At 40.8% G+C, this 17,778-nt stretch overlaps 1 protein-coding gene across 1 annotated transcript in view; it reads right to left on the bottom strand.

Annotated features, from left to right (window-relative positions):
- Nucleotides 1-16,031, bottom strand: part of ERICH6 (glutamate rich 6) — a 37,140-nt gene extending 21,109 nt beyond the window's left edge. Inside the window, exons 1-6 of the mRNA XM_069473082.1 lie at nt 15,680-16,031; nt 14,747-14,804; nt 8,917-9,008; nt 744-803; nt 411-466; nt 194-310 (exon numbers count right to left, since the gene is read on the bottom strand). Of these exons, the coding sequence (XP_069329183.1) occupies nt 194-310; nt 411-466; nt 744-803; nt 8,917-9,008; nt 14,747-14,804; nt 15,680-15,995 (699 nt within the window). The 5' untranslated portion in view covers nt 15,996-16,031. The remainder of the gene's footprint in view (nt 1-193; nt 311-410; nt 467-743; nt 804-8,916; nt 9,009-14,746; nt 14,805-15,679) is intronic.
- Between the last annotated feature and the right edge of the window lie 1,747 nt (nt 16,032-17,778).

Here is a 17,778-nt window from a genome sequence, read left to right as displayed (position 1 = left end):
TAAGCTGCCTGGTTTGTTGCTTTGTTATAGCAGCCCTAAGAACTAGCACAGCCACCCTAAGTGCTGTTCTAAGTAATCGAGCTCTTTGGCTTTTTTTTCTTGTAAGATATATTCACTGTCTATTGTACACATCATTATGTGGCTTTTTATGTTATTTTTTTACAGTAATAATAAAAATATAAATTAAAATCACCTTGAAGTTAATGTCTAAATTGGAACTCTCTTCTTTGTAGGCCAGAATGGCTGGTGGCCCAATGCTGGGTAACGTTCTTAGAGAAGGCTCAAATAGTGTTATGAAGTCTTCCTTAAACTAAATTTTTAAAAGGAGGGAGAGAGAGAAAGTTGAAGACTGAATAAGCTATTTTAACCATGAGAACAGTGTACTATTTGGTATGACAAACATTTCTTACCTCCAGCTCATATAAAATACTTAGTTTGGGCTCTTCTGGATTAATTATCCATTTTTCTGAAGAGAAAGGATAGATTTAGAAGGAAAGAAAACTTTGTGCAGTGCATTTCGCTTTCTCTAGGTAGAGGTTCTCTCCTGACCCCATCCTCCCAGCCCATAACACATATGCTATCTATTAAGAATTGCCCTGACCCTACATTTTCACCACTTTCCTGCCCGTATTCTTAGGGGACTGCTTTCCTAAAGGGAGTGGGCACTGCTCAAGTTATAGTTGCTTCTCTACTGGTAGTTTGCCTTTGCCATCCAAAGGGGATGATGTCGAACCTCTATTTACCTCTTAATTTAGGCGCTAGACATTCAGGTTCACCTTCCTTCTCTGCAGGGGCTGTTCTCTCTGTAAAAAGAGTGTGCATTTGTCATCAATCTGGCAAAGTAGAAAAGAAGTTGAATGTAAAAGAAAATATTGTAACCGGCCCCATGAACAAACACAGGATGAACCTCCAAACATATTTTCTCTGAAGCTTTTTTATGGTTTGGTTTCCCAGGCCAGTAAGGCTTGACAACCAGAATCCTGTAACTTTTAACTAACTACTTGACCTTTTGAGTTGTTTCCCAGAAATGACGGAATTTCTGCAAGATAAAGGAGTGAAGACTTTTGGGAACTGTTGGGAAGCGATGATTGTAGTTTGCAATGTGAGAAGGACATGATATTTGGGGGGCCGGGGGCAGAATGATATGGTTTGGATGCTTGTCCCGTCTAAATCTCATGTAGAAATTCCATCTCCAGTGTTGAATGTGGGGCCTGATGGGAGGTGTTTGTTTCATGGAGGTGGATCCCTCATGAAAGGCTTTCCCTGCGGTAATGAGTGAGTTTTCGCTCTAATAGTTCACGTGAGCGCTGGTTCTTTAAAAGAGAGTGGCACCTCCCCCCTTGCTCACGTGCCTTCCCTCAGCATGTGACACACCTGCTCCCCCTTCGCCTTCCACTTTGATTGGAAGCTCCCTGAAGTCCTCACCAGAAGCAGACGCTGGAGCCGTGTTACTCGTGCAGCCTGCAGAACTGTGAGCCAAATAATCCTCTTTTCTTCATAAATTACCTTTATAATGAGGCTTCAGGTATTCCTTTATAGCAGTGCAAAATGGACTAAGCAAGGAGTGGGGTGTTGCTATAAAGATACTTGAAAATGTGGAAGTGGCTTTAGGACTAGGTAACAGGCAGAGGTTGGAAGAGTTTGGAGGGCTCAGAAAAAGATAAATGGGGAACTTTTGAAACTTCTTAGAGACTGGTTAAGTGGCTGTGACCAAAATACTGATAGAAATATGGACAGTAAAGGCCAGGCTGGTGAGGTCCCAGGTGAAAATGAGGCCTGGCTGCCCCGCCCATTGCAGGCCCAGAGGCCTAGGAGGACTGAATGGTTTGGGGAACCTGGGGCGCCACCATCCTGTGCTGCCTTGGGAGGCCACTGCCTGCTTCCCCGCTGCTCTGGTTCCAGCTACGGCTCAAAGGGCCCCAGGGAGCTCAGGCGGCTGCTCCGAAGGACGTAAGCCCTAAGCCTTGATGGTGTCCGTGTGGTGCGAAGTGTGCAGGCACCCATAATGTGGGAGTGGTGGAGGCTTGATGGCTTCCACCTAGATTTTAGAGGATGTATGGGAAAACCTGGGTTCCCAGGGAGAGGCCTGCCACAGGGGTGAAGCCCCCACAGAGAGACTCTACTGGGGAAAATGTGGGGTTGGAGCCCCCATCCAGAGTCCCCACCAGGGCACTGCCTAGTGGAGCTGTGGGAGAGAATCCATTGCCCTCCAGACCCCAGAATGGTGGAGCCACCGGCAGTGTACACCCTCAGCCTGGCAAAGCTGCAGGCACCGGACTCCAATCCTTGAGAGCAGCCACATGGGCTGTGCCCAGCAAAGCCATGGGGGCAGGGCTGCCCGAGGCTGTAGGGGCCCACTCCTTGCACCAGTGTGCCTAGGTTGCAGGACATGGAGTGCCTTTTTTTTGGCTGATTTCTCCCTTTTGGAATGGGAATGTTTACCCAATGCCTGTACCAACATTGTATCTTGGAAATAACTCATTTTTGGCTCGTGGGTGGCAGGAACTTGCCTTGTGTCTCAGGTGAGACTTTGAACTTTGGACTTTTGAGCTATTGCTGGAAGGAGTTCCAAGACTCACCATTCCTCCCTACTTGTACACATTCCTTAACCACTTATAACAGCCTTACTCTCCATTAGTCCAGGAGACAGATTTGAGGATGACATTATCTGTATTAAAAATTCCTTTCTTCCTTGGCAATCTTTGTCTCAGTAATTAGCTTTCTGTGCAGTGAGTAACAGGACCTAGGGCAGAACTCCCTTGTAGCAATGTGGATTTTGGTAGCAACGTATCTCTTGGAAAAATAAGTACGCTTACTGTGTTTATCTTTTAATTTTAATTATTAAATAAATTTAATTATTCTTTTAAATTTTTGCCTTTTTCCAAATAACATTTCATTGACAAGGAATAAATGGAAAAAACTCACCACTTTATCACATTTACAAATATTACCCTGTTCCTTTCTAGTCCTAGAATATAATAGTCCCCCCTTATCTGGGGGGGTTACGTTCAAGACCCCTAGTGGATGCCTGAAACTGCAGGTAGTACTGAACCCTATATATACTATGTGTGAATTTTTTTCCTTTTTCACAATTTTACAGGTAGAAGATTCATTCTTACCATAGATCTTAGCAAACTCAGCATACAATTTTTTTTCTTTCCTTATTAAGTTGAGAACCTGCACTTTTTCACTTAAAGAAATCTCTTTACACCTTCTCTTTGGCATATCTGAATTGCCAGCCTCGCTATTCTTGTGTTTGGAGCCATTATTAAGTAAAATAAAGGTTCACCGAACACGAGCATGACAGTTGATCTGATAAGCAAGACAGCTACTAAATGACTAATGGGTGAGTACTGTAGACAGCATGGATAAGTTGGACAAGGGGATGACTCAGAGCCCAGGAGGGAGAGGGATGGCAAACTATTTCATCACTCAGAATAGTGTGTAATTGAAAACTTAGCAATTGTTTATTTCTGGAATTGTCCATCTAATGTGTTTGGACTGCAGTAGAATGCTGGTAACTGAAACTGCACAAGGCAAAATTGTAGACAAGGGGGTATTACTATACTACATGGATAAATATTTTAACCGGTTATGTTTAAGCTTTGCATACTCTTTGTTTTCTGCTTCTTTTAAGTACTGTCTACTTTATGTCTGTAGAAAAATCTGTGTGAGATTTTTCAGGTAGGAGGGTGCTGGGGGTTCTAGTTCAAGACAGTGAACTAAAGCACCAGGAATACTCCCTCCTTAAATTCCAGAGCAGCACTGGAAATGGGGAAGGAGGCATCAGTGTACAGGAGTCTACAAGATTGAAAGCAGATAGGACTGGAATGGCGAAAAACTAATCAGAGCAACTTACAATGGGACAGAGGCAAAGGAAAGAGGCTCTGAAATGCAAGGGGCTCATTTCCCACCAAAGCCAGGGACAGCGAGAGCTGCTGTTGGAGGAAGAGGTAGGCTCCAGGAGTTGATATATTTTTTGGAAGGTGAGGGGCAATGTGGAGTATCTGAAAACATTTTAAATATGTTTTAAGCATTTGTCCAACAGAAATGCCAGCACAGATATAAAAAAATTAATGCCCAAAGCTTTTCATTAAATCATTATTTTGTTATAGGGAAGAGCTCAAAAAAACACAACAGAAGAAGAACAATCCTTAAATGACCAGCAATCTGGTTTATTACATAAGTCCCAAAATCTGTGTATGAGGGAATACCATGCAGTCATTTTAAAGAATTAGATCAATCATTTCTGACAAGGGAAGATGTCCATGATACACTGCTATCTTAGTTCATTTGGGCTGCTGAAACAAAATACCCTAAAGTAGGTAACTTATAAACAACAGAAATTTATTTCTCACTTTTATTTCTTGGACTGGAAAGTCTAAGATCAAGGTGCCAGTAGAGTTGGTGTCTGGTGAAGGTCCATTTCCTGGTTAATGGTTGGCCCTTTAACTGTGTCCTCACATGATGGGAGGGGTGAACTAGATCTCTGGGGCCTCTTTTACAAACTCACTAATCTCATTCATGAAGGCTCCATACTCATGAGCTAATCATCTCCAAAGGCCCCACCTCCTTATACCATCACATTGGTGATTGAGTTTCAACATATCAACTTTGGGGCAACAAAAGCATTCTGATCATAACAACTGCCAGGTAAAAAGCATTAAAGAAGGCCAGGCATGGTGGCTCACACCTGTAATCCTGGCACTCTGGGAGGCTGAGGCGGGAGAATCACTTGGGCTCAGGAGTTCAAGACCAGCCTGAGCAAGAGCAAGACCCGGTCTCTACTAAAAAAAAAAAAAAAAATAGAAATTAGCAGGACAACTAAAAATAGAAAAAAAATAGCCAGGTGCAGTGGCACATGCCTGTAGTCCCAGCTACTCAGGAGGCTGAGGCAGCAGGATTACTTGAGCCCAGGAGTCTGAGGTTGCTGTGAGCCAGGCTGACGCCACGGCACTCTAGCCCAGGCAAGAGTGGGACTCTGTCTCAAAAAAAAAAAAAAGAAAGAAAGAAAGAAAAAAAAAGATTAAAGAAGAGATAAGACTGTCACTATTCACAGGAAATGTAACTGTCCAGTAGATTTTCAACTGACAAACCATTAGGATTAATGAGAAAGTACAGCAAGGGGGTCAGATACAAAATTAATACATAGAAATCAATGGTTTTCCTATACATTGACAATAACTAATTAGAAAATATAATAGAACAAGAATTCCAATTTTTCCTGAAAAAAAATGGGGACATACACTGAATTCCTGAAAAGCAATACTTAATATTAAAAAGATAACAATTGTTCCCAAATTAATCTATATAGTCAATGTAATTCTGATGGGATTGTTCAATGGAATTTGACAAGATGATTCCAAAATACTTTTGGAAGAGCAAATGCCCAAAAAGAACTAGGAATAATATGTTGAAAAAGAATAAGGAGGTGACCTGTCAAATGTTTAAAAAAAAAAAAAAGAAAAGAATAAGGCAGCAATTGTTTTATCATATATTAAATATGTAAAGCTATAGAAATTAAGACAATGTGATAGTGATATAGGAAAATACGAAGCCATTCACAAAAATAAAGTCCATGTTGATTAAGGTGCTAAAAGTAAATAATAAAATCCTATAAGTTTTAGAAGAAAATATAGGAAAACATGCTTATAATCTTTGATTTGGGGATGGGATTCTTAAATAAACCACAAAATATAAGAATCACAAGGAAAATATTTACATCAAAATTTAAAATTACATATGACAAAAAACTACCACAAGCAAATGTAAAAGATGAAAGACAAACTGGGAGGAAAATTTTGTAACATATACAGCATTCAAAGAAGTATTAGAGATATGAGCTGAAGGAAGGAAGAGAAGACAAGACAACCCAATGGAAAAATGGGCAAAAGATGTGAATACTCGTTTGCTTAATCCAAAGAAGATATTCAAATGATCAAAAAAACATATCCTGGCTGGGTGCGGTGGCTCACACCTGTAATCCTAGCACTCTGGGAGGCTGAGGCGGGCAGATTGTTTGAGCTCAGGAGTTCGAGACCAGCCTGAACAAGAGCAAGACCCTGTCTCTACTTAAAAAAAATATACATATATATATGTATATATATATATACATATATATATATATATACATATATATATATAAAAATAAAGAAATTAGCTGGAAAACTAAAATATATATGGAAAAATTAGCCAGGCATGGTGGCACATGCCTGTAGTCCCACCTACTTGGGAGGCTGAGGCAGGAGGATTGCTTGAGCCCAGGAGTTTGAGGTTGCTATGAGGTAGGCTGATGCCATGGCACTCTAGCCCGGGCAACAGAGCAAGACTCTGTCTCAACAAAACAAAACAAAAAAAAACATATCCTGTTAACAAGAAGCTCAACCTCACTAGTAATCAAGGAATACTAAATAAAATAATAAGATACAATATAAGTTCCACCTACCAAACTGTCAGAAAGTTAGAAGAGTGACAAGATCAAATACTGGGAAGGGTAGAAAAAGGGTAGTCTCAACAACCCTTTTGGTGAAAACAGACATTAGGTCAGCTGTTTAGGAGGGTGATGATCAAAACGTGGAACTTTACACCCAGCAATGCCGCTTTTTTGGCATCTGTCTTAGAGAAATACTTGGATGTATATACAAAGAGGAGGATGCTTACTGTAACATTGTGGAAGTGAAAATCTGGGAATGGCTTTATGCATTAATTGGGGAATCTTTAATAAGTAATTATACATCCATACCATGTCCTATTATGCAACGGTTAAAAAGAATGAGGAAGATCTGTATTTACTGACCTGGTAAATTTCCAAGGCACATTGTTAAGTGAAAAACAAGCAGAACAACATATTCAGTGTGATACCATTCATGTAAACAACAACAACAAACAAAAAGGGCCAAAGTATTGTCCATACTTCTATATGAATGTAAATGCTCAGAAAAAAGATTTGGAAAGATACACACCAGCATGAGAATAGTGGTGACCTCTGAAATTGGGGGTAATAGTCAAAAGAAACTATTGTTTGATTTACATTTTTTGACTTTTTAAAAATAAGACTATATTCAGATCAGAATCTGAGCTGGGAAGAAAAATAAGACTATGTATTCATTACCATTAAAAGCTTAGCAATGAAATGGGAGTGTGGGGTATGATTCCATTTTTATTCTACACTTACTTCAATTCCCTTCTCTCACTCTCCCTTGAGCCCATTCCAATCAGGCTTTCATCCCCACAGTTACACAGAAGCTGGTCCTATCCACATCAGCAGTGATCCCCACATGCTAAATGTCGCAGTCAGTTCTAGCCCTCATCTTCCTGAACTCTAAGTAGCATTTGACCCAGTGGATCACTCCCTCCTCCTTGAGACTCTTTCTTAGCATCTAAGGGCACTTGCCTGGTTTTCCTTCTATATCACTGGATGCTTTTCCTCAGTCTCCTCCTCATGTCCCCAGTTTAACAGTGGAGAACTGCAGGGCTCAATCCTTGGGCCCTTTCCCCTTTACCAACTTTTCTCAGCAGCCAGCAGTCATTAAAATACAAGGTGGATTGTGTTACTCTTCTGCACAAATCCTCCACGGACTTCCCACTTCACTCCCAGTGAGAAAGATTTGCTTCTCATTATCTCTTCGATCTCATCCCCTAGGATTCTCCTCCTTGCTTATTCCACTGCAGCCACAGTGGCCTCTTCTGTTCTAGAAGGAGGCAGTTGCTGTTTTCTTTGCCTGGAACACTCTTGCCTTGAGATCGCTGTGGCTCATTCCCTCACTTCCTTCAGATCTTTGCTCAAATATCTCAGTTCTCAGTGACGATTTCCCTGGGTGCCCTGTGTAAGCTGGCAGCCCTCCCCCCCTCACACTGTCCATCCTCTTCCCTGCTTTACTTTGCTCCTCAGCACTTACATCATCTAATGTATTATATATTTACTTATTTTGTGTATTACCTATCTCACCATCACCTCCACCTCCCACCTTTAATATCATTGAGACATTGGTTTTTTTCATTGCAGGTTCCCTAGAACAGAGCTTGGCCTATGATAGTTGTTTGGCAAATGGTAGGTGCTCAATAAATATTTGATGAGTAAGTGACATAACATAAAACTTGAATATAAAATTTGAAAAGGGGCTGGGCATGGTGGCTCATGCCTGTAATCCCAGGACCTTAGAAGACAGAGGCAGAAGGATTGCTGGAGCCAGGAGTTTGAGACCAGGTAACATAGTGGACCCTGTCTCTACAAAAAATAAAAACATTAGCCAGGCATGGTGGTGAGCACCTGTAGCCCAGCTACTCAGGAGGCTGAGGCAGGAGGATCACTTGAGCCCAGGAGTCCAAGGCTGCAGTGAGCTGTGATTGTGCCACTGTAATCCAGCCTACGTTACAGAGTGAGACCCTGTCTCAAAAAAAAAAAGAAAAGAAAAGAAAAGAAAAGAAAAGAAAAAAATGCTGAAAGGCACTATACTAGGATAAGTTAAAATTTTGATTTTTTTTTTTTAGCATATCCAAGGTATTAAAAAAATTTTTTTTTAATTTTTACATTATCTACCTCTTAATGGTTTGACATTTTAAAAACAGTGTGCATGTGTTACTTCTATAGTAAAAAATAAAGATGTGTATCAAAAATGTAATGTCAGATTATTTCTTGATGTGAACATAAATGCTACCATTTATTGAATACTAAATGCCAAGGAGTTTAAATATTTAATCTCATTTTGATCTTCATAACAATCCTGTAACAGTATGATTATTACCAAGAGATGAAGAAACTGAGACTGAATGAGATTTAAGTAACTTGCCCAACATCACACTGTTAGTTTGTGCCGGGACCGAGATTCAAATCTAACTCTATTGACCTTCAACACCTTTGATATTGCCCACACGAAATCCTACCTCCCAGCAAAGCTAAGAAATCAAACTACTCACTTGCATGCTTTTTACCGGACACTTGTTGAAGCCAACTTTCTTCTGTTTGTACTGACATTGGAATTCCTGGATACAAAGCGTGATAGATACTTCTGAAATTTAGACAAAATATTAGTTTTGAGAGTACACCAATATAGTTGTTAGCAGGTCTTCTAAATATAGTACATTTAACAAATAAATATATTAATACATAAAAGATCTTGATTCTATTTTCTTTGAAATATTTTCTTCCATTCTTATCTCTTTGGTAAATTTGGGCACAGTGTGTTTGCATCAAACCTGTTGTTTGGAAAGAATTCGTTTCTAAATCCCAGTGGCTTCCAATACCATATTATCTCTCTCAGGGAGTAAATTACTACCACTATATCTGTACATTTGTGGTGGTGGTATTAGTATATGCATTTAAACATTTTCTTGAATTTAAATTAGAATAAATTGTTCATTTTCAATAGCTTAAAAATAATCTAAACTCTTTTTAAAGGGCTAATGTTAAATGCACTGTCATTAAACAGTCTGTATTTTTTCAGAGTAGTTTAATCAGTTATTTATCACTGATGTGATAGCAAGGCAGGCATTTATTGACTTTTACTAGTACTAGTTAAAATAATGCTTACTGGTAACAATTAAACAATACTGCTTTTCAAGCTCCTTGGTCTCTTTGAATTGCAATTTTTTTTTTTTTTTTTTTTTTTTTTTGAGACAGAGTCTCACTCTGTTGCCCAGGCTAGAATGAGTGCCATGGCATCAGCCTAGCTCACAGCAACCTCAAACTCCTGAGCTCAAGCGATCCTCCTGTCTCAGCCTCCCAAGTAGCTGGGACTACAGGCATGCACCACCATGCCCGGCTAATTTTTTCTATATATATATTTTTAGCTGTCCATATCATTTCTTTCTATTTTTTTAGTAGAGATGGGGTCTCGCTCTTGCTCAGGCTGGTCTCGAACTCCTGAGCTCAAACGATCCACCCGCCTCGGCCTCCCAGAGTGCTAGGATTACAGGCGTGAGCCACCGCGCCCGGCCTTGAATTGCAATTTTTTAAAAATGTTGTGCTGGATCTTCCAAAATTATCAGATAATATTTTTTCAAACAATTTAGTTAACTTTTGGATTGTCACTTTTCCACCTTTCTCAGTTCTCTAGTGTCTCCATCTTTCTTTTTGATGGTTTATTCTTTGGCACGTTGCATCAGTGAAGTGTTTTTGTTTTTGTAATTCTGAAATGACTGGGTCCTGTAATAGGTGAGGAACTCCTCTGCAGAGGACATTTGTGCAGGTCTCTTAGGGAGCCCTATTTATCTCACCTCCCAGAGAAACAAGTTAGACTATCAGCAAAGGATCATTAACGAGAAATCCCTAGGCCACATTTAATGGTTTCCCCCCCCCCCAATTCAATGGTTAACAAAAACAATACATTATTCATTTAGGTCTTTTGCCTTCCTTAAGCCAACACCAGAAATTATTTACAAAATTCTGTGTGAATACGAAAGATGGAGGGCAATGACAAAATTAAAATTAACTGAGAACTTAATATATAGTAGTACATATATAGTAGTTGCTTTACTCACATTTTATTATCTTTACAAAAAAAACAATCAAAGCAAGTATTAGTATTCCATTTTTACAGTTAAAGAAACTGAGGCTTATGAAGGTTAGGAAACCTCTCAAAAACCACAAGGGATTCCTGTCTGGCTCCAAAATCTGTGTTTTTCCACATTCATCTGCTTCCTAAAGTTTGCCCCATTTTCAATAGGAATAGTAATAAGGCAATTAAAAATAGAAGTTGAGCCAAAATGGGTTGTATTTTTTGTGAAATTTTAGGACTTTTAAAAAAAAAACAAAACACTGAACCCCAGAGTTTTCAGACGGAATAAAAAAAAAAAATAAGAGAAAAACAATTTAAATATAAAAAAAAAAAAAACCACTCATAATCTCATCAAATTTACCGGAGAATTCTTTGAAATATAAAAAGCATCTTTTTAGGAAGATTTATGAGAAATTAAGAATTTGATCTAGGAAAAAGAGGCTCCCATGGATTTAAAATCATATAATAGGAATTCAGGTCAAGATGGCAGCTGCGTACACAATTTTCCTTCCCTTCCTTTCCAAGTTCTTACTGAAATAACAGACACTTTAAACAAACAAACAAACAAACAAACAAACAGAAACTAGCCCTGGAAAACAAGAAAGGTTATTAGACAAGTCATACTAAAAGAAAAGAGAAAAAGTGGTTATAGGCTGATGGAAAGCCAGAGCAGAGAGAGGTAAGGTTCTCCCAAAGGGAATCCTGAGAAGCTGCTAGCTGGACCAACCAAACAGAGAGAGAAAAGAGACCTGGGGGCTGCCATCAGGGTAGTTCAAGGAGTGAATTTTGAACTGCTGGCCAGGCAGGCCCCCTCCTCTCTCCTTACACAAAGCAGTTGGCAGAGCTGTTTTTATTTCCAAATGAAGTCAAAAGAATTGCCTTCTAAAAATAGCGGGCTACCTGCCTGGGGAGATTTTAGCTCTGAAAGGGAAGTAGAGCAAGTATGAGTTTACTCAGGACTTGTCCAACAGGCTTGGTTGAGAAAGCAGGAAGTGAATTCCTCCCATAAAGAACTACAAGGATACAGTAAAGTGTCCTTGCCTTACCTCTAGTAAGAGTGGGTTACCCGGCTTGACTGCTCCCTGCCCAGACACTGCAGGAAGTGGGCTCTGATACGCCCCACCTACCTGCACAGGGATCATAGTAAACCCTCCCATGCAAGCCACATGGAAGATTCCATTCAAGCTGCCTACCCGTCATCCATTTATAAATATAAACGGATAACCAAGGATTACCAGTCACTGAAGGATAATCAATAACATAGAAGAGAAAGAGCAAGATAAATAAACAGAATGATTGACCCTGAAAGGAACAAAGGACTACAGAGAACAAAAGAGACATTTAACATACTGTAATGGTGCCCTCAAAGAGATAAAAATAAAAAACAAAAAAAATTATTTTGAACAGCAACAATCAGAGAACAAGAACTGGTTCTTAGAAATTACAAATATGAATCCCCAAATAAAAAATTCTGTACAAGGGCTGTATAGTAGCATGCAAACATCAAAAATCTTGAAGATACTGAAAATACGAAGGAAAAGTTGTGAAAGATGGGGAATCTATCTAAAAGGTCCAACAGCCTCTAGGAGGGGTTCTGAAGAAAAGAATAGAGACAACAAAGGGGAGGAAATAGTCAAATACCAGAAGGATTTGAGAATCAGACCGAAGAGCAGTGCTGGATACTATGAGGCAATGAAGCAATGTCTTCAGAGCTCTGAGGGAAAATGGTTTTAATCTGTGCTTTTATGCCAGGTTACATTATTAATAAATAAAGCATGAGGGCAAAATGAAGAAATTTCTAGGCAGGCAAAAACTCAGAAATTTGACTACCCATGAGACCTATATGAAAAAATTACCTGAGGAGTTTTTCTAGAAAAAGGAAAAGGAATAAAAGAAAGAAGGCAATACAAGAATCCAGAAAGTGTGCCCGTTGGGCCCAACCCAGAAAAATTAGAGACAACTAGAAACAACTGAGCGTTGAAAAGTTCACTTTTTTTTTTTTTGAGACAGAGTCTCACTCTGTTGCCCAGGCTAGAGTGAGTGCCGTGGCGTCAGCCTAGCTCACAGCAACCTCAAACTCCTGAGCTCAAGCGATCCTCCTGTCTCAGCCTCCCAAGTAGCTGGGACTACAGGCATGCGCCACCATGCCCGGCTAATTTTTTTTTCTATATATATTTTTAGCTGTCCATATAATTTCTTTCTATTTTTAGTAGAGGTGGGGTCTCGCTCTTGCTCAGGCTGGTCTCGAACTCCTGAGCTCAAACGATCCGCCCACCTCGGCCTCCCAGAGTGCTAGGATTACAGGCGTGAGCCACCGCGCCCGGCGAAAAGTTCACTTTTTAGGAGACAAGTTTTACGGACATAGGATTACATTTTCTCGTCCATGGATCCAATCACATTACTGGTTTCTTAACATGGAATTGTATTATTTATCAGTTTTCAGTTTTTAGAAGCAACCTGTACCCAAAGCACTTTAATTATAAATAACAAACCACAATACAGACATACTAAAATATGGCAAAGTAATATAACATTTTGTGAATATATGTATTTTGATACAATTTCTTTTTTTTTTTTTTTTTTTGAGACAGAGTCTCACTCTGTTGCCCAGGCTAGAGTGAGTGCCGTGGCGTCAGCCTAGCTCACAGCAACCTCAAACTCCTGGGCTCAAGCGATTCTCCTGCCTCAGCCTCCCGAGTAGCTGGGACTACAGGCATGCGCCACTATGCCCGGCTAATTTTTCTATATATATATTTTTAGTTGTCCATATAATTTCTTTCTATTTTTAGTAGAGACGGGGTCTCGCTCTTGCTCAGGCTGGTCTCGAACTCCTGACCTTGAGCGATCCACCCGCCTCGGCCTCCCAGAGTGCTAGGATTACAGGCGTGAGCCACCGCGCCCAGCCCAATTTCTTATATAATGTATATAAATTCTGTTAATTGGGAGAGAAGTGAGAGGAAAGATGGAAGGAAGTATAAGTACATTACTGTGTTACTTTTTCACAATAGAGTCAATTGATATTTACTAAAATTGATAAGAAGTAGAGGTTTGAATACTTTTAAGTGCTAAATGTTAGAAAAACTAAAAATAATACAATTACCAAAATGGAAAGGTGGAAAGTCAATAATTATGTCAGAAGGTGATAAATCAAGGACTGAAAATGTTATTTAAATTTATAATGGAAACAAAATTGAAACTTAACCATATGTTAATTCTGGTGAATGGGAGTAGAGGTGGAGAAGGGCATGGAGAGTTTCGGTTTTATACCTTTGTATGCATTATTTTTAAATGATGTGCATATATTTTTTATTAAAAAGTTGAAGTAAAAGGATAAATAAAAACATGCAAGTGGGACAGAACAATTTTCTTTACACTTAAGAATTTAAAAGTTGCTTATAAAAGTAAAGTTAGGGTAAACAGTAATTCGAGATTGCTGGCTGGACACGGTGGCTGACGCCTGTAATCCTAGCACTCTGGGAGGCTGAGGCAAGAGGATCGCTTGAGGTCAGGAGTTCAAGACCAGCCTGAGCAAGAGTGAGACCTCTGTCTCTACCAAAAATGGAAAAAATTAGCCAGGTGCGGTAACCTGCGCCTGTAGTCCCAGCTACTTGGGAGGCTGAGGCAGGAGGATCACTTGAGCCCAGGAGTTTGAGGTTGCTGTGAGCTGGGCTGACCATGGCACTCTAGCCCGGACAACAGAGGGAGACTCTGTTTCAAAAAAAAAAAGAAAAGAAAGATTGTGGATTCAGGTTTGATGTGAGATCTCACGGAAGATTTACAAATACGTTCCAAAAGATGTTTCTCTGGTATCTTCCTATTATAGTTAAAGCACTTGAAGGCTAATAGCAATAACAAGAAAAACAAGAGAGGAAAAAAAGGCCGGAATTTCCACTCTCTTCCACAAAAGGTATCCTTGGTCACTCTTGCATTTAGCCAACAGATGCCTATATTCTAAACTTTCATAGCACTTACTATTGTACACATGGCATGTATGTATTATTTTTCATGTAACATTGATAAAGGGGCATGTCATTTCTACAGCTAGGTTAATAAGCTGGAGATGGGCAGGGAAGTTGTCTTCATCTCTTCCAAAGCATCTACCAGTACAGATTTTTAAAAAAAAACCTTTTGAATAGATAAGTTGTAAATGCCCTGGATTATTTTGCTTTACTTTCTAACATGTTTATCAAAAAAGCAAACATTATCCTCTTCAGAAAATAATAATATGAAAATCAAAACCATTTTCTTACCTTTCTAAGTTTATTTCAGACATGTCTTGCTTAAATGTCTGAAATATTTTAGGAAAACCTGTGGAGTGAAACATTTAAAAATAAGCCACTCTCTCTATATCAGTGGTTCTCAAAAGGGCAATTTTGCTGCCCAGGGACAACTGGCAATGTCTGGAGACATTTTTGATCATCACAAGGGTCTGTGCTACTAGCACAGCCAGAGATAGAGGCTGTTAATGCTGTTAATCATGCTATAATGCACAGAACAGTTCCCTCAATAAAGAATTATCCAGACCAAAATGTTAATACTGGAAGCTTGAGAAACCTATTCTAAACAACTGCTCTGCCTGTCTTTAAAGGAAGTGATTGGAGTGGTTTCAGTACAGAAAGTTACACACAAGGGAGTTTAGTAGCATAGCACCCTTCAGACACTTCTTCTCCAAGAGTGAGCGTGTGTGCACGTGTGTGTGTGTGTGTGTGTGTGTGAGAGAGAAAGGGAAGAGAGAAGAGAGACGACATCGCCATGAATGCACGCAGGAGTGTTATAAAAATGAACACTCGGCCAGGTGCTGTGGCTCGCGCCTGTAATCCTAGAACTCTGAGAGGCCGAGGCGAGAGGATTGCTTGAGCGCAGGATTCTACCCAGGGCGACAGAAAGAGACCCTGTCTAAAAAAAAAACAAACAAACAAACAAACAAAAAGACCGCTACACTCCATACAGCACTGCCCAAGTTTCACCTTTTACTAAGGGTTTCACCTATATCCTAAATCGTGAATCATCGCAACAGCTCAGCGCCTTTGACAGAAGAGAGTGACATAGACTGCGGGTGTGTGGAGTGGTGCGTGCATTTAGAAATCAGACACTCAGGTAGAAGAAGGCTCGGGAGCGGGAAGACCAGCTGTTCCCTACGGACAGAAACGCCCTCTGAGAAGAGGTGGGCCCCGGGGCGGTACTTTTAGGGGAGGAGGTGCTCGAGGATGGGCTCTCGCTCAGCGTCTGGGTAGTCGACAGGCTCAGGCTCTGTGTCCTGGTGGCCATCGGCGGCGTTGGGCTCAGGCTGGGGCTGACGATGCTGGTTAAGCGGGGTCGGACCCCTGCTGAGTCGTCCTCATTGTCGTCATCTAGGTCCATGACCTCCCAGAAATACTCATAGGGGTCCTTCGACGTTTGCGACTCTTCCACCGCCACCACCAACTCTTTCTCCTTCTCCTCCTCTTCTTCCTCCTCCTCCTCCTCCTCCTCCTCCTCCTCCACTTCCACCTCCTCCATCTCTAACTCCTTCTCCAACTCCTTCTGGCTCCCCTCTTTCTCCTTCAGTTCTCTGGAGCTACGAGGCCAGTGCCAGTTGGCCATGGCTGGTGCGAAGTGGGATCAAGGCTGGCGCTGAGGCAGCCTTGACCTGCCTGGTGCTACGAGTGTGCGCAGCTGTTGCGCGTCCGTCTCCCTGGGCAACGTCCTGCCCCGGGGCCTGCCAGCCGCCCGGATTTAAAGCGGCAGGACCCCTTTAGCCGGGTAGAATGTGGCTGCTGGGAGAGGGGCGGCGCGGCCGGGGCTGCAGGGTCCTCTTTCCGTCGGCATTCTGCCAGGTCTCCGAGACCCCCGAGACCCCCGACAGCCTGCGGCGAAATGATCTCCTGTTCATCATCTCTCGGCCTATTTGGAGTCAGTCTTTTTTTTTTTTTTCTTTTCTTTAGTGTCTTCTAGCGATGAACAACCACAATGCCACTTGGTATTGCAGATGCTGGAGTTTGTTTTTTGAGTAGACAGATACTTCCTGGAACTTACAGTGAAACTTTATGTACAAAATAGGCACCAGCCTTGGGCCCTAGTTTGCTGATTTGCTATTTTTAAAAATTGCCTTAAATATAATTAGCATGTGAAATTGATTTAAATATTAATTGCCTTAAATGTTTAGATTAATATTAATTAACCTTGATTAGCAAGAGTTTTTGGTGTCCTTAAATTTTGCACCCCATTGTAGTCCGGCTCCTGCTTGTTGCTTGTTCCATCTGTTCATCTGGGAGATGGAAAAGGGCTGAGGCGTCTGCCCACCTAGGTACCACCTGCATCCTTTTGGGACTTTGTTTTCAGTTCATTGTACTTACTTAAATTTTTGTAAAATATTTTGTATACACACAAAAAGGTATACAGAATAATACTGCGGACATGCAGTTGACTGACCCTTACATTATTAAGTGACCAGGGTTATATCTAGAAGTCCCTTTGTATGATTTCAGCTAAATCACTTGATATCTTTCAGCCAGAGTTTCCCCGGGTATAAATTGGTAGCAATAATACATACCCCTAAGATGTTTGTGAATATTGATGAAAGTGAAATGGCTGCTTACCGTTAGCAACACATTTCTTCCAAAGACCAGCAGGAACAAACTTGTAGTGAAATAAGTTGGCCTTATTATTAATACTTGTTGTAGCAAAGTGTCTCAGTAAGTGGATGTTAGAAAGATCCTATTACAGAATTTAGTCTTAGGTTAGATGATTTGGGAGTGGACCTAAGGAAGCAAGGTTTCCGTCAGAGAGCAGGGCAATTCTTTGATGGGGTATTTTGTGATGGGATAGTGATTTTATTTTTGTCTGTGCTTAGACAAAACTATGAGGTGGCCTTGTTTTGTTTCATTTTATCATGACGTCAGAGTAACCTTGTCTGAGGTTGTTATTCCTTGAGAAGGTCTCTGTCCAACAGGAGAACAAAATGGCCTGGCTGTGAGTACTAGACCAGCTTGTAACAATATTGGGGTCTAGCTGTGAATAACCTATCAGGACCTTCCAGACGTGAGCTTTCTAGCCCAGGGGACTTGTACTAACAGGGCTCTAAAGGAAGCAGGAAGTGAGATGTTAGGTGTCTAGATTCACAAAGCGATGTTTTGTGACTGTCAAATCAAACACATATTGATTGAACACTACCATGAGCCACCCCTCTGCTGGTGCTGGGCCATGCAGTGGACAGAAGAGGCTGGTCCCTGCCCTCATTAACTGGTGACAGCACCAGAGCATCTGGCTGGGGTCCAGCAAGCTATCAGACACAAGGGCAGAA

This window comes from Eulemur rufifrons, chromosome 7, assembly GCF_041146395.1.
Source record: "Eulemur rufifrons isolate Redbay chromosome 7, OSU_ERuf_1, whole genome shotgun sequence".
Lineage (NCBI taxonomy): Eukaryota > Metazoa > Chordata > Mammalia > Primates > Lemuridae > Eulemur > Eulemur rufifrons.
This window is presented reverse-complemented; position numbering and strand designations above follow the sequence as displayed.